General features: G+C 39.8%; 1 protein-coding gene across 1 annotated transcript; it reads right to left on the bottom strand.

Moving 5' to 3' along the window:
• Positions 1-38: 38 nt before the first annotated feature.
• On the bottom strand, positions 39-26,477 carry LOC121520536 (leucine-rich repeat-containing protein 52-like). Its single transcript, XM_041804034.1, has 2 exons — positions 25,474-26,477; positions 39-3,369 (listed from the first exon to the last, which is right to left on the bottom strand). The coding sequence occupies exons 1-2, from the start codon at positions 26,126-26,128 to the stop codon at positions 3,041-3,043; spliced, it is 984 nt and encodes a 327-aa protein (XP_041659968.1). The 5' UTR covers positions 26,129-26,477; the 3' UTR covers positions 39-3,040.
• Between the last annotated feature and the right edge of the window lie 28 nt (positions 26,478-26,505).

The following is a 26,505-nucleotide window of genomic DNA, read 5'->3' as shown; positions in this document are numbered from 1 at the left end:
TTTTGTTCACAGAGAAAAAAGCCTCGGGTTTAGGTCTTTTGACTCATCTCTACTTTTCTAATTTTAGAAAGATCACAATCGAATGGACAATCCTATCTACTTGCAACACCTTTCGTCCTTACTGATTAAATACGACAGCTTGGTTTGTGGCCTCGAGCATCTAAATGTGACTACCTAGGTACCACTTAGTAAGCAACTATGAGTTAATACTATCTAATTAGTGTTCCAAAAAACAGGCACATTTTATGGCTTTTTGGTGGGAAAATTCACTTAACTGTCCTTAAAAAATAAAAATGAATTTTATTCCCTGTGTAACTGCAGGACATGTAATGTTTTTGCACAATCTGAGAATGGAAAAAAAAGTGGTTCAAATCAACACCTAAAACATCTTTTACTCAAGCATCAAACGGGCATCCTGAACTACAGTTTTGTTTATTTGAGCTTCACTCTCAGCTGACTCACAGCCCTCTACTTTGTTACAACACTTCAATGACACATCCAGAAAAAGAGAGGACTGTCCACAAATGATGCTAGAGAGGTACCTGTGTTATCAGATTTTGATATGTTGGACCACCAACCAAGCTGCTGTGTTTGACAACTTAGGAGGAGTGGGCTGTAACTAGATAAAGTAATAAAGCTCAAGTGAGTGAGTCATCAGTTTAACATTGTTTGAAATGCAAAATACAGCCGACGTTTTCCTGTTATTGGCTGGCAAATTGTTCAAGAAAGAAGTGATCCTAACTTTATTTGGCTAGATTTTGAAGAGCCTTTCTGCTCCTTTATTAGTAAAACTGGAACCACAGATTACCTTGAATAATAGTTTTGATAACACTGTCAAGAGTTAGATGAAGAGATTGATACCAGTGTTGTATTTGACTGTAAAATAAAACTGGATATTAAATTAGACGCTGCAAGATTTATGATTTGGTAAACTACTTAGGTATCATTTTTTAAAAACAGGCCTGAAAGCCCTGCCAAGTGCTCTATTAAAACTATAATGAAGCCTCCCACCACTAGGTGCCGCTGTAGCTTCAGTTAAAGTTGCTGCATTCCTGTCAGAGCTTTTCCTTGGCACCTAGACGTAAACATGAGAAGCTAACCATTTAGCCTGTCAAAGGAGCAGCGCAGTATGGCTGTGATTTGAGCAAGAAAATGTAAATAGAGTTGTATGTGGGCTTTAGAGTGTTATACTATTATAAGTAAGTACACTATTTATACTACTACACTATTAACCTAAATCCAAAACAGCTGTTTCAACTCTACTTGAAACTACACTCTACGGAACTACACTCCAGACATGGCTACTGCACTGTCACTCCGCCCAGTGGTTCACTCAAGAAATAGTTTTTCAGTTACTTTATATTTTATGTAATCAGTTGCCTCTAATGTTGTGAGTTTTATTAACTAATCAGGGATTACTCAAAAAATGTATTTTCTCCACTTAAAAACAATAAGTGTACTGGAGTCTTTCAGAGCTAGCTGCTGACTTTAGCCATACTCTCATTGGTACAGGAGCCTCTAATCCTCTACCGACAATGACCCTGTGATGAATTTGTTTTCTTGTTTCTCCACTTTAGACTAGTTGGCTAAAGGCAGTTTAATTAAATGTTTAGCCAACGAGGGAAATAGTGGCCTGGGAACATCCTCAATTAACAATAAGGCTGATGTGTTAAAAAAAATTCACCCAGACCATTTTTGAATGCTTTTTTCAACTATGTGGCACCATCTTGATTCGTCTCAACTCTTTTTAATTTTTCTTTTTTCATTTTACCATCACACCTGATTCCTGGTATTTTTTGGTATGACTTCTGGTAAGGTTCTAAGCAAGCTGAGCTTTCACTAAAATGTGATGTTAAGACAATTTTGACCACAGAGGGGTCACAGAGCATCACAGCTAAGACTGTTATGAGAGGAATCAAACTCCTTTTGTCATAATCTCTGTGCTGCCAGTAAATTCCCAACCACTCCTGTACTTTCCAGTAGTAGTTTGTCTCACTTTTTGCACTTTGTCTTCTTGCAACAAAAGGCTGCAGATGAAGAACAATGTACACTGTCACTTCAGTGTCCTCCATTGTTGTTGTGCTGGACATCACAGCAGTTTGACACAGCTCCACTATGATGGGCCTGCCTACGCTGAGGAGGTACTATCAAAGTAAACACTGCCGTTGAAAACACAATCTGAGTACTGTTGAGCCGAGTGGAGGTGGTGCCACACATGTAAATGTGGCTTTAGGTGTTTCCTCAGAATGACAATAAAACATGGGTGGGTGGGACACAGAGGAGGTCATACGACAGGCCTAATTTTGTAGGTTTGTTTTTTGTGTTTCTGCTTCTTTGACAACACTCTTTAGCGATGTGTTGTATAAAGATGCTCAAATAACACCACTCCCCATTTGAAGAGTTTCACTTCATGTTCTGTAATCAAAGCAGGTGAGCTGTGTGTATAAAGACTTACTGTTGATGAGGTAGTGTATTAAAACTATCATCCTAGAGTGCTGCGGTACAGGATCAATCAGATCAATCAGTGGTATCAATCCTTTCATCTAACTCTTAGCAATAAATCTATAGGACATAAAATATGTGACAAAGTTTCTTCAAAACTGCTAATGGGCCCATTGATACTGGTACAGAAGCTAAAATGAGCATGTGTAAATGTTATGTTGCTAACCATTAAAATCATTCTGTAATGGTTGGATTGACAGGATTAACAGCTTGGAGGCGTCTTTGTCACTCTTCATGACCTCGTCACATTTACAGAGCTTAAACCATACAGCAAAGTCAAAAATCTGCATACATAATCAGTAAACCTCAGGGCTCAGGACCTCGACAATGGCAGCCCGAGTGCGTGTTACCTCACCTTAAAGCACACATTAAATCATAGGAATGACATGCCTCGTCTCTGCTGAATCCTTCCCCTTCAGTGTTGAGCCTGTTACACAGACTCGGAGTGACAGGAGTGTGATTAGACTTCACAGACAGTCCTGGAAGTTGACAGGAGGCACTGTAGGAATCCATGGCGTGCAGAGGATGACTAAATCTTTCAAACAGTATGTGACGTTTTCAAATTCCCGTTGCCATGGTCACTCCTGGCACGAGAGCTACGTCCCGTCTCAATGGTTTCCTCCTCTTCGTCCACGTCCAGCTGTTCGTCCTTCTTCTTGATGTAGCGCTCATAGAGCACCATAATGACGCCCATCACCCAGGCCGACACCGTGCCAGCAGCAAAGATGACAAAGCCGATGACAACAAAGAAAAGATAGTCCCAGGATCCTAGAGTCTGGTGACATAACGTCCGTAGCTGGATGCCCACCTCACCCAGGCGACGACCCTGCATGTCAGCAGGTGAGCCGCACACCGTCTGGCCCTCATCTGTCACAGAAACAGCAAAACAGAATAATGAGGATAAATCAGAGGGCATAAGAGTACAGCATGCTTGGTTATCAACTCCAATACAACAGAAATGAGATACTGAATGTTATAAAATATGTAACTTTCCCTTTAATCAAAGCAATGCTGGCTGCTGGAGTTTATTGTCAAAATTAGGTCAAAAACAAAATATACTCTTTTGATTTTGATCAATTGTTCAGGTTGGTGTTGAGAGGAGGACAAAAATTGTGCTTTTGAAAAAATTTCTCTAGATGTTCTCTGGTAATTTTGCAGCATTTTGCTTGCCTAAGCAAAGATATGTAACACATTTAAAGGGATACTTCAACATTTTGGCAAATTCCGCCATTGCCTTAATTCCTATAGTCTTAGCGTTTCCTTTAGTTGTCGATGTTGATGTGAATGTACAGGTCACAACTTGTCCACGAGAGCGTTTTGGAGTTGTTGGATTGTGTATTTGATGAGTTTGATGAGGGAAAGCAAAAATTCCATCTGCTATCATAGCGTTAGTGGTGCAGCTGGTTTAACGGTCCTCCCAGATCTAGAAACAGCTTGCACCGACAACTACAGGAAACGAACCTATTACGAATACTATAGGAATTATGGCAATGGGCGAATTTGCCAAAATGTTGAAGTATCCCTTTAAGTAGAGGAAATAAATTTTTTGAGTAATCCCTGATTAGTTAATAAAACTCAAAACATTAGAGGCAACTGATTATATAAAATGTAAAGTAACTGAAAAACTATTTCTTGAGTGAACCACTGGGCAGAGTGACACGGTGCAGCAGCCATGTCTGGAGTGTAGTTCCGGCAGTTCAAGAGTCTGCATCTCTGATGGTATGGGCAACTCACACATTAAGAAAAACACTATCAATGCTGACACGAGGTTTCAGAGCAACATGCACTTCCATCTAAACAATGTCTCTTTCTGGAAAGGGACAGCAAGAGAGCAAGACAATGCAGAAGAACACAACACTTCCATCACAATAGCATAGCTTCACAGTTAAAGAGTCTGAGTTCCTACTGGCCTGCCCAAAGAACAGACTTTTCACCAGTAGAAAACATTTGCCATGTCATAAAATGAAAAATCTGGCAAAAATATTTCCAGGTGCTGTTGAACAGCTAGAATCCTAGATCAGCCAAGAATGGGACAACATTCCTCTCCTCAACTCCACCAGCTTGTCTCATCACTTCCCAGACATTTACAGTCTGTTGTCTGTTGTTAAAAGAGGGGATGCTACACAATGGTAGACATGGCTTTGTCCCTGTCTCATGAGATGTGCTATCTTTTTCAAAATGAGCTAATATTTTTCATGAAATGGTAAAATACCTCAGATTCAACATCGGATATGTTGTTTATGTTCTACTGTGAATAAAATGGGTTAATGAGATTTGCAAATCATTGCATTCTGTTTTATTTTAATTTTACACAGGGCTCCAACTTTTCTGGAATTGGGGTTGTATACCGTCTCTCTTTGGGGTCATGAGGGCTGAAGTCATTCACTAGCTGGCATTGGGTGGGTCACACCCTGGACAGGTCGCCAGTCAATCACAGGGCTGATATACAGAGACAAACAAGCACTCATGCTAACACTCGCAGTTATGGGCAATTTAGAGTCACAAATCAGCCAATCAGGCATGTTAGTCTGCAGAAAGAATCTACTTGCTCTGAGGCAACAGTGTAATTCATGGAGAAAGCACGCTGCTTGACATGTACACACTGTCATAAAAAATTACCCTTTGAGCCACTTGTTGTTTGTTGTTTTTCTTTTCATGCCTTTTCATTTGAAGAATACTTACTGTTGTCTGGATTTACAAATAGTATGGACAAAAGTGTCATTAAAAGCAATAGAAATGTGTTGCTATTACAATTTCTGCTAATAGCAAATTCAGTCAGTTATTCTAATTCAAAATAACCACAGATGTTTAAGATGCAGGTTAAACTTTGTAAACGGTGTCACAACATAACAGCACAAAGTCCTGCTCAACATCAAGAGTAGAATAATATTAACCTGGGGAAAGTGTTACATTTAACACAACAGAAGTTGATTTAACGCTAATGATTTTGCTGTGTAGTCCACATGCTGAAGTGCTGTTTAATGAGATACTGAACCCCAGGTTTATGGAGCAGTCACAGTGCTTAAACTGTGTATGCATAAAAATGCATAAATTGGTCCAGTATTGGTAGATCTTTACACATTTGTGGATCTATTTAGCTTTTGAAAAGACATTTGCACATATAACAGCTCTATACAAGTTGCCACTGAAGAAATCAGTGAAAAGTGTGTGTGAATACGATTAGGAGCCTCTGCGATCAGTGTGTGAATGTATGCATGAAGAACTGAATGTGATATGTAGTGTTTTAGCACTTAAAGTGACTAGAAAAGTGCTATACAAGTGCAGTTCATTGACGATTTATAAGTCCATTTTAGCATTTATAATGCATAAGGTGAAACTCATACTGACTGGGGGTTTTTCACTGAAAGCCTGAGGCCAAAGAAGTCTGATCTTACCCTGACAGAGCAATCACACTGTGTATGATTCTCTGGATAATACCTCTTGATGGTGCTATTAGTGAAATTACATGAGTAATTTTTGGTTACATGCTCTAACTGTGCTTAGCTCTTAAAAGGACTTGTCTTGTATGATGCTTTTCTTGATGTCTTATGGTGCAAAGTGCATTTTACACAACTCACACCAAGATTCCTGCACTGACGATGGAGGCTGCTATTTTAAGTGTGCATTGGTATTAACCCATTCATTCATCATCACACACATTGACATATCTCTGATACAGCACTGGAAACAAACTACAGTCAAGTACATTATTGATGATGAAGCCCCTGTAATTTGGTTTATCTAAATTATTTGTCAATAACAAAAAATCTTCATGGACAACAAGAAACTACCTAAAGTAAAAGTCTGTAAAAGCCCGCCTTATACTGTTTGTATTTAAATGCCTAAGAAGAGGACTAATCATTTTTATCAGGTCTTTTGTTGACACTGATAGCAACAGGAACTTCCCTCAAACAGAATATTTGCTGCGGAAGCAAACTGTCTGACATCTTGCTTCACACAGTGTCTGATGCACATCCTCATTCAGCTTTTACTGGGTTGTTTGTTTAATCAGTTTTAATGTTAGCTAAAACAAATGTTTATGCTCTAATCTTTGCCTTTATTTCGGTGGTTAAACCTACAGGATGTCATGTGTGATTGTTGCCACAAAGATGGTTAGCTTTTCTGTGATCTTTTATGTGGTCCTGATACTGCAGCTTTGCAACTACAGATTTTCAAATGACTAATACCTAAAAGCTGATACATTTTTCTAAATTGTCCATAACCTTTTTTTTTTTTTGCAAAAATAGTGTTTTTTGAAAAATATGTTCTACCTGATAGTGCTAAAAGCATTGACATTTATATCATCCAAATTCTACCTGAAATTCAATTCAGTACAAATCAAGGCACTTAGAGCAGCAGCCTTAGAAGAGCAGAAGTCTAACAACAAAATCACACTTGCAAACATGAGTAATATTTAAAGAAAGGAGAAGTGTTTAAACAATATATACAGTGTATGCATGTCTGTATAAAATGAACACTATAAACAGATGATTTCAAATAAAGGTTTTAGATACTGATAGTAAAAGCATTTAAGTATATGAACCATGCTTAACAATAAGAGTAAAACATAAAAGGCAAGAATGATTGTAGTGCAAAGAAAGAAAGATTTCAATTGGAAATAAATATATTAACAGTGTAATGTAAAATAGAATAAATATTGAGTAAACAAAGTGGTTGTAGTGTAATAAAATTAAATATAAATATATCAATAAAAATATGAACAAAGGTATATAAAAGGGGCTAAGTAAAGAAAATATATAAAAGTGCAGAAAAGAACAAAATTACAGCAGTAACTGTTGAGTGGTCATTAAAGTTACTCTGTGACTGTTGAGAAGTCATCAGAGTAACTCTGTGACTGTTGAGAAGTCATCAGAGTAACTCTGTGACTGTTGAGTGGTCATCAGAGTAACTCTGTGACTGTTGAGTGGTCATCAGAGTAACTCTGTGACTGTTGAGTGGTCATCAGAGTAACTCTGTGACTGTTGAGTGGACATCAGAGTAACTCTGTGACTGTTAAGTGGCCATCAGAGTAACTCTGTGACTGTTGAGACGTCATCAGAGTAACTCTGTGACTGTTGAGTGGTCATCAGAGTAACTCTGTGACTTTTTAGAAGTCATCAGAGTAACTCTGTGACTGTTAAGTGGACATCAGAGTAACTCTGTGACTGTTGAGAAGTCATCAGAGTAATTCTGTGACTGTTGAGTGGTCATCAGAGTAACTCTGTGACTGTTAAGTGGCCATCAGAGTAACAGTGTGACTGTTGAGTGGTCATCAGAGTAACTCTGTGACTGTTAAGTGGCCATCAGAGTAACTCTGTGACTGTTAAGTGGCCATCAGAGTAACTCTGACTGTTAAGTGGCCATCAGAGTAACAGTGTGACTGTTGAGTGGTCATCAGAGTAACTCTGTGACTGTTGAGTGGTCATCAGAGTAACTCTGTGACTGTTAAGTGGCCATCAGAGTAACTCTGTGACTGTTGAGAAGTCATCAGAGTAACTCTGTGACTGTTAAGTGGACATCAGAGTAACTCTGTGACTGTTGAGTGGTCATCAGAGTAACTCTGTGACTGTTGAGTGTTCATAAGTGTAACTCTGTGACTGTTAAGTGGCCATCAGAGTAACAGTGTGACTGTTGAGTGGTCAACAGAGTAACTCTGTGACTGTTGAGAAGTCATCAGAGTAACTCTTTGACTGTTGAGTGGTCACCAGAGTAACTCTGTGACTGTTGAGAAGTCATCAGAGTAACTCTGTGACTGTTAAGTGGACATCAGAGTAACTCTGTGACTGTTGAGAAGTCATCAGAGTAACTCTGTGACTGTTAAGTGGCCATCAGAGTAACAGTGTGACTGTTGATTGGTCAACAGAGTAACTCTGAGACTGTTGAGAATTCATAAGTGTAACTCTGTATCATGGTAACATCATGATTGTTGAGTGGTCATCAGAGTAACTCTGTGACTATTAAGTGGCCATCAGAGTAACAGTGTGACTGTTGAGTGGTCAACAGAGTAACTCTGTGACTGTTGAGAAGTCATAAGTGTAACTGTATCATGGTAACACCATGATTGTTGAGTGGTCATCATGGTTACGTCATGACTGGTCATTGGATAAACTCTGTGACTGCTGAGAGGTCTGTATTGAGTTGTCTAATATGAGAAGGATCTGTGATGGTACGACTGAAAAGGGAGGCAGATGTTGTGTAAACAGTTTGCGCATTAAGAGTTCACAGCTTAAAGAGTAGAGGGGAATTTTCTTTAGATTGCAGCATGATGATGTTTTGCTTTTTGAGATCATTGAGCCTACTTCACTTTGTCAGACAGGGTCTATTCAAGGGATTTCTTGATTCAACAGTTCTGGGAGTAATCAGACTTGGGTGTGGACTGAGAAATTGAGCTCAGCTTTCCAAAAAATCATGGTTAATCATAGTTGAGTCATGATTTTACAAGGGGGGTTACTCTTTTCACATAGGCTTGGGTAGGTTTCGATGTCTTTTTCCCATGAGAAATGAAATCATTTAAAAACTGCATTTTGTATTTACTTGGATTATCTTTGTCTAATTTTGTTTGATGATCTGAAGCATCTGAGTGTGACAAATATGCCAAAAAGGAAGCCGTCTCAACCGATCCCCACCTGCCTAAAAGCGCAGAAAACCACACAAAAATCCTCTGTCAAACGTTTAAAACCATTTTGACATTATAAGACTATAATGTATTTATGTAGGGCACTGTCAGTCAGAATAAGGTGACTTGGAAAATAAATTTTGAGGCTTTCAAAGCGCATTAATCTGCTGATCTGCTTCAAGTCACCTTATTTACAAACAGGAAACGAAGCTGCAGCTTTGCCTTAAAATCATCTTATGATTTGAAGCATCCTTTGATGTTTGAGAGCCATAAAAAAGTAGCTTGGCTTAAGGAAAATATTTTACATAAGCTATTAAACAGAGCAGCCTGCTTAATATTTCAAGCATATTACTTTTGTACATTTCTAAAAAGCTGAAGATATCATAATATATTCAGGTTGACAAGGCTTACAGACAGAAGACTGCTCTTGCATAACCGTGTTTCCTGTTTGTGAGGCAGCAAACTGCGAGGCTTCAGGAGCTTCCATGTGTAGTACAGTCTTGAGTTGATGTAGCATTATAAAATTAAAGAAATAGAAAAAATGTGGATGAATTATTCAAAATCTTTTCTCCCCCACAGGATTAGAGAGTGACTCGGGCCTTTGTGTCTGCCTGAAACCAGATAATAAGGTTTCTCATCATCAGTCGAGGGATGTGGCTAGGACTGAGACTTTCCTGAAATCCTCAAATCCTAATAAAAATGTAGAGTTCTTCTCTTTCTTAAATAACACAGTGGATGGATACATTTTTAAAAGGCCTATCACTCAGAATTAAATACACCACATGATGGCTGTTGAGCTCTGCAGCAGCTGACAAGAGAGGCTTTCAGAGAAAAATAATCCTGGAGCCTGGCTGTGCCTTTGACTGCTGCGAGGAGAAACACAACAAGAGTGTTGCCGTCTCCATGCCGCCACTGTTTTTTAATTGGCTTCTGTATTTTCAAAGATTTCATACTGGGGGGGAATTCCCACTGGGAGACATCAAAAAAGCCTTTAAGTTTCTGCACAGTTCTCTTGTCCTGCAACAGCCTCAGAATACACATTTTCTTTTCGCTGGTGTCTTTTGCTGCAATAATGTAGGGTATGAATATGCACACGTAATGAATCTGGGGGGAAAGATGTTGTATGTGCATGCAGACAAGCTGCCTTGATTTTCTGCATCCTGAAAGATTTTTGGGAAGGTGGAGGATCACAGGGACTTGTATGGTATTGCATATATTTAATAGTTAAAATATTTCATGAATTATCCATTAATATTGCTACAGTGTTACATAAATTTCCTGCTTTCTCTTGCCTCCAAAGTATTTGATGATGATGATGGCAAACTTGCAAAGTTTCTGCACTTTTTTAAATGACAACTGCAGAGGCATTTACATGTTCATATGCATAAAAAACATTTGAGGGCTTTTTAAGCCTTTATTTATAGAGGAGGACAGTAAAAAGAGTTGGAAACATGCTGACTTGCTGGAAAGAAGCCACACCCTGGACTTGAATCCTGGGCTGTCTGCTTAGGTAAAATCAAGCACCTATCCATGCGGTCTCCGTTAGCATTTATGATACAAAATGTGTTGTTCTGAAGAGCCCAATGACTTAAGGCGTGGTACTGTGATGGATGCCACCTTTGCAACAAGATGGTTTGTGCAGTTCATCCCCGCTGGATATCCAAAGTCAACTCTAAGTGATATTATTAGAAAACAGAAGTGTTTAGGAACTTAAGCAACTCAGCCAAGTTGGCGGAGGTTTTGTTATTACCTCTGCCAAGGAGGTTATGTGATCAGCAGTATTAGTTAGTTAGTTAGTTAGTTAGTTAGTTAGTTAGTTAGTTAGTTAGCAACATAACTCAAAAAGTTATGGATGGATTTTGATGAAATTTTCAGGAAATGTCAGAAATGCCATAAGGAGGAACTGATTAGATTTTCACAGTGATCTGGATCACCATCTGGATCCAGGAATTTTTTTGAAGGGTTCTTTACAATTGGGAGATAGGGCTAATGGCAGAGGTCTGTGCTCTCTGAGTGCTTTTCTAGTTTGTTAATGTTATGAAAGAAGTATGTGTATAGAGGAGTCATTATTTTTATACTTAACTCACTGACCATTGGTTTTTTGGTCCTAATGACCACTACACCTTAGGTTTTTTGTATTTTAAGCGTTCAGATTACCAAAAATTGAGCATATTGCGTTAGTTCAGGCAGACCACTGAGTCAAGCTCAGTTATAATGGAGATCAGCTGATCTCATGTAAACCCTTATCAGCTGATGGTTCTAAGCAAGTGCTATGAGCACACTATTGGCCAATTGCTCTCATGTTGCCTTATTTAAACTGCTCTTGCCTGTCTACATTCTGCCACTCTCTCTGCAAGCTGCCTTTGCAACCCTCCTCCACCCCAGCTCCTCCTTTATTCTGTTTCTGATTTAATCAATGTCATTCTGTTGTCACTGATGCCTGCTCTGCTCTGGGGGGTTTTGCTGCTTCTCTCCCTGCCTCAGGCTTTCCTTATCGGCATAAGAAGAGCAGGAATATGTGCTGTTTCTGCTTAATGTTTTCCGTGTAGGCTCATGGTAGGGCAGGGAGATCCCAGAACAGCCACATGAATAAATAGCAGCAATAAATGCTAATTAATAACTGCTAATTAAGAAATATTTATAGTCGCAAATCATGGATGTTTCTTGACAAAGGGGTCCTGACTAAAACCTCATCTTTTCCACCCTATGCCATCCATTTAGAAAGAGCATTTTAGTCTAGAAAGGGGTGGTCCTGCATTTTTCTTTGAAAGTACCCTGATACATTGCTCTTATAAATACAGAGCAGGCTTTTCCCACTGATTCTTCAGTCTTCAGAGTCCCCTCTGATGTACATCATGCCTTTTTTTCACTAGCTAGGCAGTGAAAGGCATAACCTTCCTTACACTGCCTCTATTTGGCTTGGTTATTGCCTCTTTTTTTTCTCAGGGGACGTGAACAGAGCTGGAAGCACGACTTTATCAGCATGCTGCCCTCATCATAATGATCCTTATTACCTGAAGTCAAGCTGAAGATGCTAATGTATGTGATGTGCTGTGTCTATAACAGGCTGTTTATCCTGTGCTGGATGGGTGGCAGTAAAAAATATGGGGCATGAATTAAGAGTATGCTGTCTTCTGCAGGCACTTCTTCACCATGGGTCTTCGCATACTCTCTAAAACATTTTTCTGTTAGACCAGAGAGTGTAATGCAGGGGTTTCCAAACTATGGCCAAATGTGGCCAACAGTCCATTTCTCATCGGCCCACAGCAAATTCTAAAAATAAAACGAAATATGGCCCACATTAGAGCATGAAGCTTGTATTGTACTACTTAGTTTTTGCACAAGGCACCTCTAGCATGTTCATTCTGTAAACAAGCATTTTAACAAGAAATTATTTTTTTAATATACTGGCAATCAAAGTAATAACAATATCTTGATTCAAATGCCCTTTGGATTAAGGCAGCAAATATCAGTACCAATAATGTTACAGGGACAGAGTTAGTGGTAACCAGGGCCCCCTAAAACCTGATTGGCCTCCCTAAAATACTAAAAATGATTGGCTATTTTCCCTGTCCAGCATTAACTACCCATTCAGACGTTAACATGTATTGGTTTTATTATCTTTAACTCCTCAAGGTGAGGTTTATAGTAAAGTGGCCTCGCCATCCTGATACATTTCTGTATGTGGCCCTCAGTGGAAAAAGTCTGAAACCCCCTACTGTAATGTAGTACTTAGTTAATCAATAAGCTTCAGCACACCAACCATTTATCTGATATTTCTTTTCTAAATTAGCCATTTAAAAAAAGGCAAAAACATTTTAATCTTCTACTAATGACTCACAGCAGGTGAATGTTTCACCCATTAAAACCATTTATCTTTTGCTTATGCAAAACTGTTTTCCTTGTTACTGCATTATTAATTCTAACACTTTCAGATAATCATATCCTTGCTAACTATTTAACTCCTCACTTTAAGCTCAATATTTCAACTTGTGTGCTAGCTTGCAAACTCTTTTCCATGCAGTCTCAGTAGCAACAAATAAAGGTGTTAGGACTGACTCAGGCTGGTGGGAGGTGTGATTTGATGAAGGTTCAGAGGGATCATACTGAAGCTTTCAATCAAATCGCTTGACAAGTTAATTTCATAGCATGACTGAAATGTGAGTTCTCCTAATGTTTGATTCACCCAGAGAACAAATCTCCGTTCTTATCCTAAGAGAAGCTCCTCCGAAGCTGACAGATCTGAAAACGAGCGTGCAGCTGAAGAACACGAGGACCGTCAGCTTCTCTCAGCTCCATCCAGCACAGAGAATTCAAAGCATACTCTGATCCTCTCAAAGGCTGCTGCTGTGCACTGTTCACACAATATGATGTTACACTCCAGCTATAACAAACAAACCCATCCATGCATACGCACACATACACATGCACGCTCCCTCTCAACATGCACAAACACCTCTCCACGAGACTTAACTTTCCCATCCTCTATCTCCGGCCTTGCAGAGCCCACTGATGTGTGTGTGCATGTGTTCAAGAGGCAGTGTGTGTGCCTGAGAGCCAGGGAGGAAACCCTTCTGGCATCACCCTCATCCCCCCTCCTCCTCCCCCCCTTGGGGACTTGCATCAAAGACGAGGGCTTTCCCTCCCTCCTTCCCCAATCCACACTCTGCTCTATTTCTAGTCTCTCTCCTTATATAACAGCTGAGGGAGAGTGCTAATCTAGCCAGGAAGGCGAGACAGAGGAGAATCTGTTGGTTCCTTCCTCAAGCTTTTTCTCTCCCTCTCTTTCTCTTCCTTGCCCACTCATTCGCTATTGATGCGTTTCCTAAACCGAGGAGACAAGCGAAGCCATGTTGCATGAACCAGGTGAGACCCAGACGCGAGATAACAAGGCTGTGGAGACAGAGCTTGCAGCTGAAAACACGGTCAGCTGTAAAATGCTGTCATCTGTCCTCCCTCCTCGAGCAATAAAAATATGTTTACGCATGTTTGGGTGTCTAAATGCATGAGTTACTGAGTTTATATTTGTTAAGAAAAGACTGGCACTGAAGGAGAGTTCAAATTAGGCCTAAAAATATGCAACGGGCAATGACATGGCTCAATATTGTGCTGATATAAACTGCAGTAAAAATGAAAAAAATAAGACGGCATTTAATTATAACTCAAATTTTGGTATGCTGGCTGTTCTTCATCTTTAACACAATAATTGTGTTTGCAACAAGTCCATCCTGAAAGCAAATTAAGGCGTCTCATCTTCTGAAACAAACATTGCGAACATTTGAAAGAATGTGGCAGAAGAATTACATGCACTCCGGCAGCATAATCATAATAACCACATGAAGGTCCTGCGGCATGCTCGGGCTGCCTATTACTTTACTTTAATTAAAGAGAGGAAAAACAATCCCAGACACCTTTTCAGCACTGTAGCCAGGCAGACAGTCACAGCCCCACTGAGCCCTGCATTCTTTTATATCTTAGCTGCGATGTTTTCACGGGATGAAATTATAAAAATTAGAGACAAACTAATCTTCTTTTCTCCCCCAGATGCTGATTCATCCTTGATCTCTGGTACGGTACACTTAGCTTTAAAAAACAGATAAGAAATAAGTTCAATTGTTTTTTCATCTAAGTCATCAACCAGAGTTTTAAACCCAATTCCATCTAGTGATGAGAGTTGATAGGATATTATTGATATATTGATGCCATTATCAATTCTGCTTATCGATTAAACTCTTTATTAATTCCCTTTTCAATTCCTTTCTCCGGGCTTTCAGGGGTTAACAGAAGTTGCACAGACCATGTCATTTTTTGAGAAATGAAGCCACACATTGGACCACTTTAGCCTGTTTTTGTGACTGTCCGCCATGTTTACTTCCTTGACTTCTTTGTTGTTGGTCCCGCTGACTCTCTCTTGTGAAGCTTGTTTTTCAAGGCATCCAGAAGTAAGGCACTGATACGGGAATTGTAATGATTAAATGTAAATGATGTTGGTGGATTGAACCAATCGGAACCACTTCTCAAATGGAACTGGTTCTCAATTCCCATCCCGTCAGACTACACGAGTTTTGCCAGAAGATCTTTGCATGACTACATTGTCCCAGCTCGTTGTCAAACGTCAGCCTGATTATGAACATCAGGTAGTGTGACATAATCAACAATGCGTCCAAGACGCCCCACGACTACAACTCAATAAGACAAGCACGTCAGAATTTTTCTTACATTGTTTTGAAGTTTGACACCAACCTGATAACAACGTTGCATTCTGGTGACATTTTCCATCTGCTTGTTTCCTGTGTCAGGACTGAATTAGGGAAAAGAGAATTCAGTTTTTCTGCCCTGCATGGAGTGCTCTCCAAACAGATGTGAAATTGTCAGAACCAATTTCACTTGACGTCTTTCGTGCAATCTGAAATGATTGATAATGTAAAACCACTGACCAGTGCCTGTGTTTTTAAATTATTATGAACTCAAATCCTGCACTTTAAATCAGTTTGAACTTTCTGAATTGTTTAAATTATTGTTGTAGATATGTGTTGGCCAGGCCAAGAGGTCAGAAGCACTCTCTTGTAAAAGAGATCTCGACCACAAAGGGTTTTCATCTGGTTTAATGCGGCTCAGCATTAATTCATGCTGGACGCAATAGTCACATGCCCAGCTGTGATCAGCTGACAGCCAGCTGATCCAAATTATCACCTTCCAGCCTCCACGGCCAATCACAGCTCTTTCTCTCAACATAGTGGTGTATTCAAATATGATGTACTTCTCACTAATCCCTGCTTGCATTAATGTTGATGCACCATGCTGCTGCTGCTGGCAAAACTTAACCGCCTCCACCCCAGCCTCCTCCTTTATAGCATAACTTGTTGGACCCTCATATTCAGATTAATGCTACTTTGGATTAATTGCAGTTGAGCTAATTTTATTGTATTCAGTACGCATTGTCATAAATATATCCTTCTATGCGGGGGATATATATATGATATATCAGGACTTATCAACAGTTGTTATACATAATCCATAATATAATCAATACTTGTTTCTTGTCTGTTCTCTTCTTTTCTATGCAAAAGGCTGTTAACATCCTATAGAGCACTTCTGTTGTAGCAATGTTTTATACTCTTTGACCCACCTCCCCGATGTCCTGTGAACTCGCACACAGTCCAGGAGACAGTGGTGATGTCAGCATACGATAAGCAGTCAGGATTGCACTTGTAGTGCGGCCAGTCAGTTAGCCAAGACAGGATAAGACTTTCGTTGCATATGCTGACAGGGTGCAGTCGTGAAAGACCAAAAAAAATTTAGTCTGAGCCAGCCTTAAGCTGATTAAGACAGACTTTCCTCTCATTAGCACGTCTATTCTGGACATGATCAGTCTGTTATTACTCACAGAATATATATGCCACTGTCATTAAAGTAGTTGTAATTAAACCTCTACTTAAAAAGCCGATGCTCGACTCTGGCAACTTAAGTATTTATAGATCCATATTTAACTTTCTCAAGATCCTTAAGAGAGGTAGAGAGGTTCTGTTTATTGTTTTGTTGTTGCCCCCCCAAGATATTCCTGCCTGCTATTTTCTCCTTGTCTTTTAGTATCCAGTGTTGGTGGGCAAGCTTGTAACAGAAACCTAAAAAGAGCCAAATCTTAGCAGCATCATCCCTGTGGGAAACAAGACAAGCATCTTTTCTTAAGCTTTGAAATCTGACATTAATGTCATATTTGTGTCTTATATACAAGGTTTTAAATAGCTCAGCCAAACCTCCATGACGTCACTTTATTATCTTCTGCTTGGAGAAGTCTTAAGAATCCACAAGAATATCTTCACTGAAAGACTGCTCTTTATCAGTTCATCAAAGTGCCTTTGGGAAGACGGCTTTCTCTGCGACATTAAGCTGCAGCACATATCTTCAGCTTGAAAGTCAAATGAAAAAGTCTGCTAAAAGTTATTCAACACCATAATCATAGTCATACTCTTTAAAATGAACATTGCTTCAGCTCGTGGGTTTGTATGTGTTTGGGATGTAATGCTAATTTTTTTCGTTGAAATACTGTATGCCATTTTTTGGTCTACTTATTCAGTCTAGTTTTAGTTGATGAAAACTCTAAAACATTTTAGTCTAGTTAGTCAATAAAAGTCTTTACATTTTTGTCTCTACCTTTAGTCAAAACAAAATCATTTCTTTGAAATAATTTTATGAGCCAAAATGTAAAATAGACCTTTAAAACCTGCCTCAGCTGCTAACAAGCCTTTTTTGACTCATATTAACAGATGCATGAAGTTACAAGTTAAACTTATTAATATAATGTGAAATAGAAAAATTTTATTCAGTTGCTTGCTACCAGTTGGAGCATTTTTTTTTAAAGTAGACCCACAATTTTCTTTTGTCAGTAAATGTATATATACATATATATATATGTATATATATACGTATATATATGTATATATATATGTATATATATATGTGTGTAAATATATATATATATGTGTGTGTAAATATATATATGTAAATATATACACACACACACTAAAAAAAATTGAATCCAGTTTTAGTCAATAAAGTGATAGCATTTAAGGCTTTACTTTTCATTAAAACATTTATTTTCTTTGAGCTACTTAACTCTAAAGTAAAGATATTTGTTCCCAATTAGGCAAACGAGAAACAATGAAGAGATTTTTTTTAATTTGTCTGCAGAAATGCATTATTGATGACAGCATCTCTGTTTGAATGAAAACAACCCCAGAGACTAAATGTCAGTAGATTAGAAAACTAGCAATGTGATTGAACATTACTGTGTTGTTTTGTACTTCTAACACTTTAAAAATCACAATTCATGGTGTGTTTTTCATCCTTTGATGACAGGGAATTGTAAATGAGCCGCTCTGTGAATTTGGGCTGTAACTAGAGAGGAGAAAAGTCATAAAATATGAGACTGGTGTTGTGCTCCTACAGACTTTAAGCCAGCGATTGCTCTGTGGCAGCAGGGGCTGTAGTCTCCCCACCTGCTATCAGATTCTTCACATATCCACTGATGCATGAATGACGTTTAAAAAGTAAACATCTAACTCATTTAGCAAGTTTAAAATACAGACATGGGTTTGTACTATTAGCTAGCCTTTCTTCTCCCTATCTATAATAGCTAATGTTGCTTTACTTTGCACTATAGCCTCATATCACTCTGCATTTTTCTGTTTTAATCTGTAAAGTTTTGACCAATTCCCTGCATTTATCCTGTGTGCTTTATAAAACAGGGCAGTATGGCATCCTTACAGCATTAAAGCCTCTCACCTGAGCCTGACATTGTACAAACATGGCAACTGCATGTATTTACAGAGTTAGAAATTAATACTCATGCTTTAGATGCCAACAGTAGTTTAAGAGATATGATTGAGATTGACTTCCTGTCTGATTAGATAGATGCACTGTGTGCATACATAACAGAGGTAGATAGTGAGTGTGTCTTTGTGTCCGCCTTCTCCCTTGTTGGCAGCTGTCACTAGAAGAGGCTCCTCTCCAAATTAAACTAGACAAAGCAGCAGGAAAATAGGACAGCTCTTGCTGGACTTGTTATGGATTTGGCCTAAGCTACACAGGGGCTATGGTTTACTATAGCATGTGTGTGTATGAGTGGGTGAGAGAGGAGCAGGGGATGCCTTTTCCAGAAAGTGTGGCGGGTGTATTATAGCTATGGTGTTGGAGTTATGACTGGCTTCTTGCTCGGTAAGACTCACTATAAATAGCAGCTGCCCTTTTGCATAGTGACACATCCACTCTGAAGCATGAGCACATTAACTCCAAGTAAGAAAGATTGTTGAATATGAGACAGATTAATCAGCCTGACAGTAATAAAACAGAAGGAAGGGATCGATATTTGATGCAGAAACTGTGATCCATTTATCACATTTGCAGCAAAGTGTCCCAAAGACTGGATTAAAAAGGGATTGATCGGTCATTTCAAGATAAAAAAGACTCTACTTTTGCACAAAACTGCACAGCTGAATTAATGAACAACCCGCTTTTGTGAAGAGAAATCAAATGGCTCCCGATCCTCTTTCCCCTTCTTTGTTATCTGATAGTCTGAGAGCTGTCAAGCTGCACTGCTGTCACCTGCGTCTCATCATGCTGAGAGCTGAGAGAAGGGCTGAACTTTGCAGACTTCAAAGAACTACACGACGGCAAACATACGGCACTGTTATTTTCACCACACAACTGTATGTGCAACATAAAACAGTGTGAGGCGATGGTGTGACTGTATCAGCTGTGCAGACATGACAGGGCGTTTCTAAGTAACATGATGTGCAGGAATTCTAGCAGCTCTGCATGTGCTGGAAAACATATTAGTACGGAGTCATTCACTCCTTAAAGGCGAACAGCCCTGAAGGCTCTGGTGGTGCTGTGTTAACTAGTTCATGCTAATTTAATTGAAAGATATATGAGGCAAAGTACATGGTTGTAAATACAAAGTGGCAGGAAGAGGCCCTTAAGGTATTTCATGACGTCATCTTTAGGCCCCGTCATGTTGAGGGTCCAGTGATTTAATCTTTTATTTTTATCTCAAGCTATGATCATATTTGTTTCATATTCTGGACACGTTTGATCAGTTTACAAGCAGTAACTTTCCTCTGAAAACGTAAGATATTAAAGGGGCCTAGTGGCAAAATTTCCCTCATAGCAGATTAGTCAGACCTGTGGAGAAATCTTTTACAACCTGGCAACATCAATATTTGTTTAATTTATCAGATTAGACCAAATTAGATTAGGTTAGATGAAAGCAATTTGTCATAGCAGAGAGTACAAAGACTGAGACATGGAAGAGTGAAGTTAAGTTTATCAGTAAAGCAAATGTTCATCTAATCTATAATCAATTAGAAACAGCTAAATAAAAATCCTTTTAAAACATACCTTAGAGAAAGCTTGTGTTGTTTTTTTTGTATTTTTGTTGCACCTGTCAGTCTTTATCTGTCTCACCTGCTAAAGTTCATACGTCTCAGACATTCCCAATTATTAAACACTTGCGGCTCTAGGTGGAAAAACAAAGCAATTCAATTCTCACATTGCAGCATAAATTACCTTTCAGATGTAATCAGCAATGACAGGCCAATGCCTTTCCAAGATTTAAAATATGCATACCGTTTACCTCTCACTTCTTGTTCCCCACTTCCAGCTGTGCTCTGCCATGCAGAACATTTGTGGTACCTTAGAATCATCCCGTCACCCCACTTACAGATTTCAACCTCAGATTTCCTCAGAGGCCGTGCTTCTTACATACACTATATTGCCAAAAGTATTCACTCACCCATCCAAATAATTGAAATCAGGTGTTCCAATCACTTCCATGGCCAAATTTGTAAAAAATCAAGCACCTGGGCATGCAGACTGTTTCTATGAACATTTGTGAAAGAACGGGTCGCTCTCAGGAGCACAGTGAATTGACCTATGGCTAAGTCCCGCCCTCAAACGCAATGAGCCAATCACAGTGTGTATAGCCATTCCCATACACTTAGACATCTTCTGCCTGGACGTCCATTGAAATGCATTGCAGAAAGTTAGTTTTCGTTGGGTTTTAGGAGTTTTAAGTTAAAAAATGGTCAAACGGCGTTCATGGGATACACGTAACTCTGACACAACGCATCCTGGGAGGCTGGGCGACAGGGTGTATTTTTTACCTTTTCCTAATCTCCCCTCAACCGAGAAAAGTGTCTTCTTTGGATGAAGTTGTGTGGTAGACCACAACATCAACTCAACATGAATAAAATTAACAAGGATGTCTACATCTGTTCAAAGGTAAGGCAACATATTGTCACTTTGCTGGAAAGAAATACAAAGTTATCTTTAACATCTCTAACGTGAGCTAAAGTTAGCCTAACGTTAGCTCCTAGGTGCATTCTTCAATATGGCACTTTGTTTGTTGGGAGTTCATTGGTCTATTTTGTTCTAGTTTTTGTACTTTGGTGATTGTACGTCATTGTTAGCTGTTGTTCAAAGGGCTCTAGTTAAACTAACGTTAACTTCTGGAGCTTAGCTTCATTAACTTGTCTGTAATAGCTGAGATAAAGGTTGGCAAACGTTACGCTGAATGATTCAATGTAAATACTGTAGCACCGAACTAACGGAGAGACACTCTTGGTAGAGATGGTAAAAAGGCCATTATATTTTTCTCATATTCTGAGCCAAAAACCTTAACTTCAGTGGCACTTTGATGCTTATTCTCTATCTTGTTGTCTGAGATGGTCATGGCAACGAGATGCGGTTTATCACGTTTGCACCTGAAGCTTTTTATCAACCTTCTCAGCAATAAAATGATTAATATATCCCTCTAATGCGTAGTTTAGACCCTTTTGATGACTTCTAGATGATATGTGATCTTTCTGTCTCCAAAATCATCAATGACCTCCTGCAAAATGTCTCCTACTGTGACACATGCCATAGCGCCTGTCAAGGAATGGTAAGTGTTTGTCCGAGTGAGTGGAGGGGGCGTGGCTTAGCCATAGGCCAATTCCAGCTCGGTACTGTGTTAGGATGTCAACTGTGCAACAAGTCCAGTCATGAAATTTCCTCGCTCCTAAATATTCCACAGTCAACTATCAGTGGTATTATAACAAAGTGATTGGGAACGACAGCAACTCAGCCACAAAGTGGTAGGATGCTGAGGCGCATAGTGCGCAGAGGTCGCCAACTTTCTGCAGAGTCAATCACTACAGACCTCCAAACTTCATGTGGCCTTCAGATTAGCTCAAGAACAGTGTGTAGAGGGCTTCATGGAATGGGTTTCCATGGCCGAGCAGCTGCATCCAAGCCATACATCACCAAGTGCAATGCAAAGCGTCGGATGCAGTGGTGTAAAGCACGCTGCCACTGGACTCTGGAACAGTGGAGACGTGTTCTCTGGAGTGATGAATCGTGCTTCTCCATCTGACAATCTGATGGATGAGTCTGGGTTTGGCAGTTGCCAGGAGAACGGTACTTGTCTGGACTGCACTGTGCCAAGTGTAAAGTTTGGTAGAGGGGGGATTATGGTGTGGGATTGTTTTTCAGGAGCTGAGCTTGGCCCCTTACTTCCAGTGAAAGGAACTCTGAATGCTTCAGCATACCAAGAAATTCTAGACAATTCCATGCTCCCAACTTCGTGGGAACAGTTTAGGGATAGCCCCTTCTTGTTCCAACATGACTGTGCACCAGTGCACAAAGAAAGGCCCATAAAGACATGGATGAGAGAGTTTGGTGTGGATGAACTTGACTGGCCTGCACAGAGTCCTGACCTCAACCCCATAGAACACCTTTGGGATGAATTAGAGCAGAGACTGAGAGCCAGGCCTTCTCATCCAACATCAGTGTTTGACCTCACAAATGCGCTTCTGGAAGAATGGTCAAAAATTCCCATAAACACACTCCTAAACCTTGTGGAAAGCCATCCCAGAAGAGTTGAAGCACCAACCAATGCAAACCAAATGATACTAGATGACATCAAGCTGTCTAAGCCTCTGTTAATGAAGGACTGCTACATTTCAGCAGCTTAAAGCCAAGTGATGAATAGAGTAAGGAGATTATTGGTGTCCATATAATGATAATTATTCCCTCAGCTGAGAAACCCATCAGGGCAGGGTTGTTTTCAGTTTAACTGCATCCAAAGAAGTCTCACAAAGAATCACAATATTTTATTACTACAATCAAGCCGCTTAATGCTGACAGCTGCTATTACAGGCTAAATCCTATAAACTCCAGTATTTCATTATTCATTTGGTGCTTTAATGCGGACTCCTTCATTTTCAGTGAGCTCTAGACGTTTTACCATTTTGAACAGGAATGAGGAATTTCAAACTGAATTCACCTTTTTATACCCAAATTTGAGCCAGCTCACTGGGCTTCTCTGAGTAGTCATGAATTAATTAATCAAGCATAACATTCAACCACTAAAACTATTTTTTCTGTTCAGGAATGCAAGTAAATAACTACAATTTGACATATTACTCAGAAATAATAATGTGCTTTACTATTTTTTCAGTTTTTGTAAATCAGTAAATTTGAAAATTCATGGATAACAATAATAATTGTATTTTAGCATTAAAAATATCATTTGGGTTAAAGAGCTTCTACATATTGGTGTATTAACCATTGCAAAAAACATAAAAAATGATTTTGGTAATTACCAATGCTGTTAATTTAGGGCAGCTGTGGCATAAACCTTACTTTGGTTGGTGGTCTAATAAATTTATTAAGCACTGTACATGAAGCCATCATGATTGAGTCTAATCGCCAAGGACTGCACATTTCTATTTCATTAGGTTTGTAAAGTAAATTATTGTTCAACTAATATTAAGTCTCTCCTGATTGAATTGATGTTAGCTAGTGAGCTAGAGGGCAAAACAACCTCTAGCTCACCTCTTTCTTTACTTTGTGCTAAAGTTAAACTTCAGTATGCCATTTTACACACATGAATGGGCTGAAGCTCTATCAAATTCTTCAACAACTCGCGCTTTCCTGATCTTTCTAAATCTATGTTCACTTGCGTATTTATAATTTCTATACAAGATTTTTAAAAGCTGAGGGGGGTGCTGAGAGGTCATTTAGATGCTTCTGTACATCTAAAAAGGGTCTAAAATTGCCAATGTAAGGAGCAGTGGTGGCATTATTTCACTGTGGCTGCAGGGGAGTGTTAATTTTGACAGCTATTTTTAATTTTAGTCATAGTCTTTAGATTCAATGCCTTTTAGTTATAGCCACATTTTGGTCATTTCTGCCCTTTATAGTATTAGTCAACAAAAAGTTTAAAACAGTTTTAGTCCATAAAAAGTCCTCAAATTTTAGTCAATGTTCTGTGTTCTGTGCACTCTACCAAACCTGGGGTCCCTGCTTTCTACAGCTGAGAGGTAGAGTAGATACAGATGCATTATATTCTGACAGATTTACCCATGGTGGAGAAACGTGATTTTGAATTCTGATGAAAACTAATTTACATTTTAGTCTAGTTTTAGTCTTCTTGAAGTAATCTGGATTTTTGTTTTGCCAGTTTTAGTCATCAAAGTTGTATTCTTGGCTAGTTTTAGTCTAGTCTTTCTCATGGAAAGAGTGTACTGATGAACATCTTTAGGCATAGTTTTAGTCGATGAAGTTAACACTGCTGCAGGGAGATACTGCAGCGGCTTAAGAAATATGAACGCACTTAAGTAATTACGATTAATGCATGAATGCTGACAGCCCTATCAATTTTATAATGCGCTACTTTGAAGTCAGAAATTCAGCTGTAAACAGGCGACATGGAAGAGAAATAATGCAAGGTAAAATAACATTGCGATTTGTGGAACACACTTTTTGTGTCTATATGCTGCTCTTCATTTTTGATTTAATACCTCTGTTTGCAGCTTTTCATCCCTGGATCCGAAATAAATCCCAAACTGGTTCCAAATCAACACTAAATTGGCCCCAGTTAAGCTGACAGCTAACCTGAGCTTCATCTGACTGCAACAAAATGATGAGAAAGCATGGCTGTCATAAACAGAGCTCCATCAAAAAAAAAAAAAAAAAAATAGAAATGTATCACTTTGCTTGATTACATTTTATATCTTTTTTCTGATTTATCATGCTAGTTTCAGACTTTGGCAATGTTTTTCTTGCAAATTCTCAAATTGAAAAAAAAAACGCATATGCAAGTGTTAGAAAGTGAGCAGCTCTAGTAAACAGAGGGCTATTAAAGGAGAAACACAGAGACCATTAGAGAAAGGCTGTCTCGCCATGGCTGCAACCTACAAAGACCATCACTCTAGGTATAAGTATGAGATTCTAGATTTACATTTATAAAATATTATAATTTATAATGACTGCCAACAATCATTAGTTTTGCACTCATGCCAGTATGATTTGTGTGTACAATGTTACTGCTTCAAGTGTTCTAATACCATACTTTATCAGCCCCCTACCAAATTAAATCTACATTTGACATAACAAGCAACAACAGTGCAGAATGTTATAAGAGTCCAGAGCAATCTGTGTTTTTTCACACCAATCACAGCCTATTGTTGAAAGTCTGCTGGTATTGTACATTGTATAAGGCCATGCTGAATGAGTATCAAGAAGGAAAATACTGTTTTTACATGCCACCTGAAGGGTGTGATGTCAGTTTTTCAAGGTTGGTCACTCACAGCTCTGTGTCTTGTATTAAATTAGGCTCTCGTCCTTTACAGGATACTGGATACAACCAGTAAAAGGTCAAAAGTTTACATAAACCAGCATTATCTAATGATTAATCACTGGAGCACAACAGTTCTCATCTGTGATTGGCTCTCTGAAGCCTACTTTAATCTAATGAGAAAGCAGCAGTAAAGGTCATGCTGTGCTGACATTAGAATAAACGAGATTAAAACCTTGGAACTTGAAGCCCTCCAGGTGGACCCACAGGCACAGGTCCTCGTTATCGCACTCGCAACTCCACGGGTTACCACTGAGCCCCACAGAGCGCAGGGCGGGTAGAGCGATCAGGGACGTGATGTTTAGGGCCGTCAGGTTGTTCCGACCCACATCCAGCACCTGCAGGGCCGTGTTTTCAGCAAAGGCGTCCGGATGAATCTCCGAGAGCCCTGGATTGTCTGTCATCCTCAGCATCACCAGGCTCGTCAAGGGCCCGAAAGTCCTGTCCGCGATCCGGGTCAAAGTGTTGAAGGAGAGGTCCAGGTAGGCCAACTTCCGTAGATTCCCAAACGTGGATTCGGATATCTCGGTTAGAGAGTTGTTGCTGCAGTCCAGGTACACCAGATCAGAGAGGTAGTTGAGCGCGAGCGGCGGCAGCTCCACGATGCGGTTATTGGAGATGATGAGCTGCCGCGTGGCCAGCGGCAAGTTGACCGGGAAGGTGGTCAGGTGCTGCCCGGCGCATTGAACCACCAGCTGGTCATCACACACGCACCTGTCCGGGCAGCCCGTGGAGAGCACTGGGGATGTATTCGCGCGCGTGGCGAGGAGGAGGAGCAGCAGAACTATGAGCCGCAAGGGTTGCGCGCTGGGCTGCGGGGCAAGACGCATGACACCGCCGAGGGCTTCATCCACCCCGTTTGCAGAGAGTCATATTCAGTCACATTCTTCATTGAGACATCCTCACCGAGATGTTTGTCCCAGAAATGTCCACAGAGGTCAAACCCAGCGCTCGCCCGTGGCAACCTCTCGCGCGTAATGTCTCAGTTCATCCTGTCGTTGGCTCTGGATCCAGCGCGCAGCCAGCCTCTTCTTCTTGACAACCAGATACCTTCATGCTGTTTCAAATTTCCTATATTGTCCGAGATTCTCCTATAAAATCAGGGCCACTTACGCCTGGTGAACGCTCATAACGTCCGCTCATGCTGCGCTGCTCGCAGTGATCGCTGTCAGTAGCATGCTTCCCATCGCCTCGCTCTGTGAAACTG

Source organism: Cheilinus undulatus, linkage group 13, assembly GCF_018320785.1.
Source record: "Cheilinus undulatus linkage group 13, ASM1832078v1, whole genome shotgun sequence".
Lineage (NCBI taxonomy): Eukaryota > Metazoa > Chordata > Actinopteri > Labriformes > Labridae > Cheilinus > Cheilinus undulatus.
The sequence above is the reverse complement of the archived record's forward strand: the minus strand, read 5'-3'. Positions and strand labels throughout refer to the sequence as shown.

What these genes read in the sequence shown, in the direction of transcription:
- LOC121520536 (XM_041804034.1), bottom strand. Translation starts at nt 26,128, where the DNA reads ATGCGTCTTGCCCCGCAGCCCAGCGCGCAACCCTTGCGGCTCATAGTT. An exon ending in GGAGGGCTTCAAGTTCCAAG is followed by an intron (nt 3,370 to 25,473) that starts GTTTTAATCTCG and finishes TTTCTGTGACAG; the next exon opens with ATGAGGGCCAGACGGTGTGC.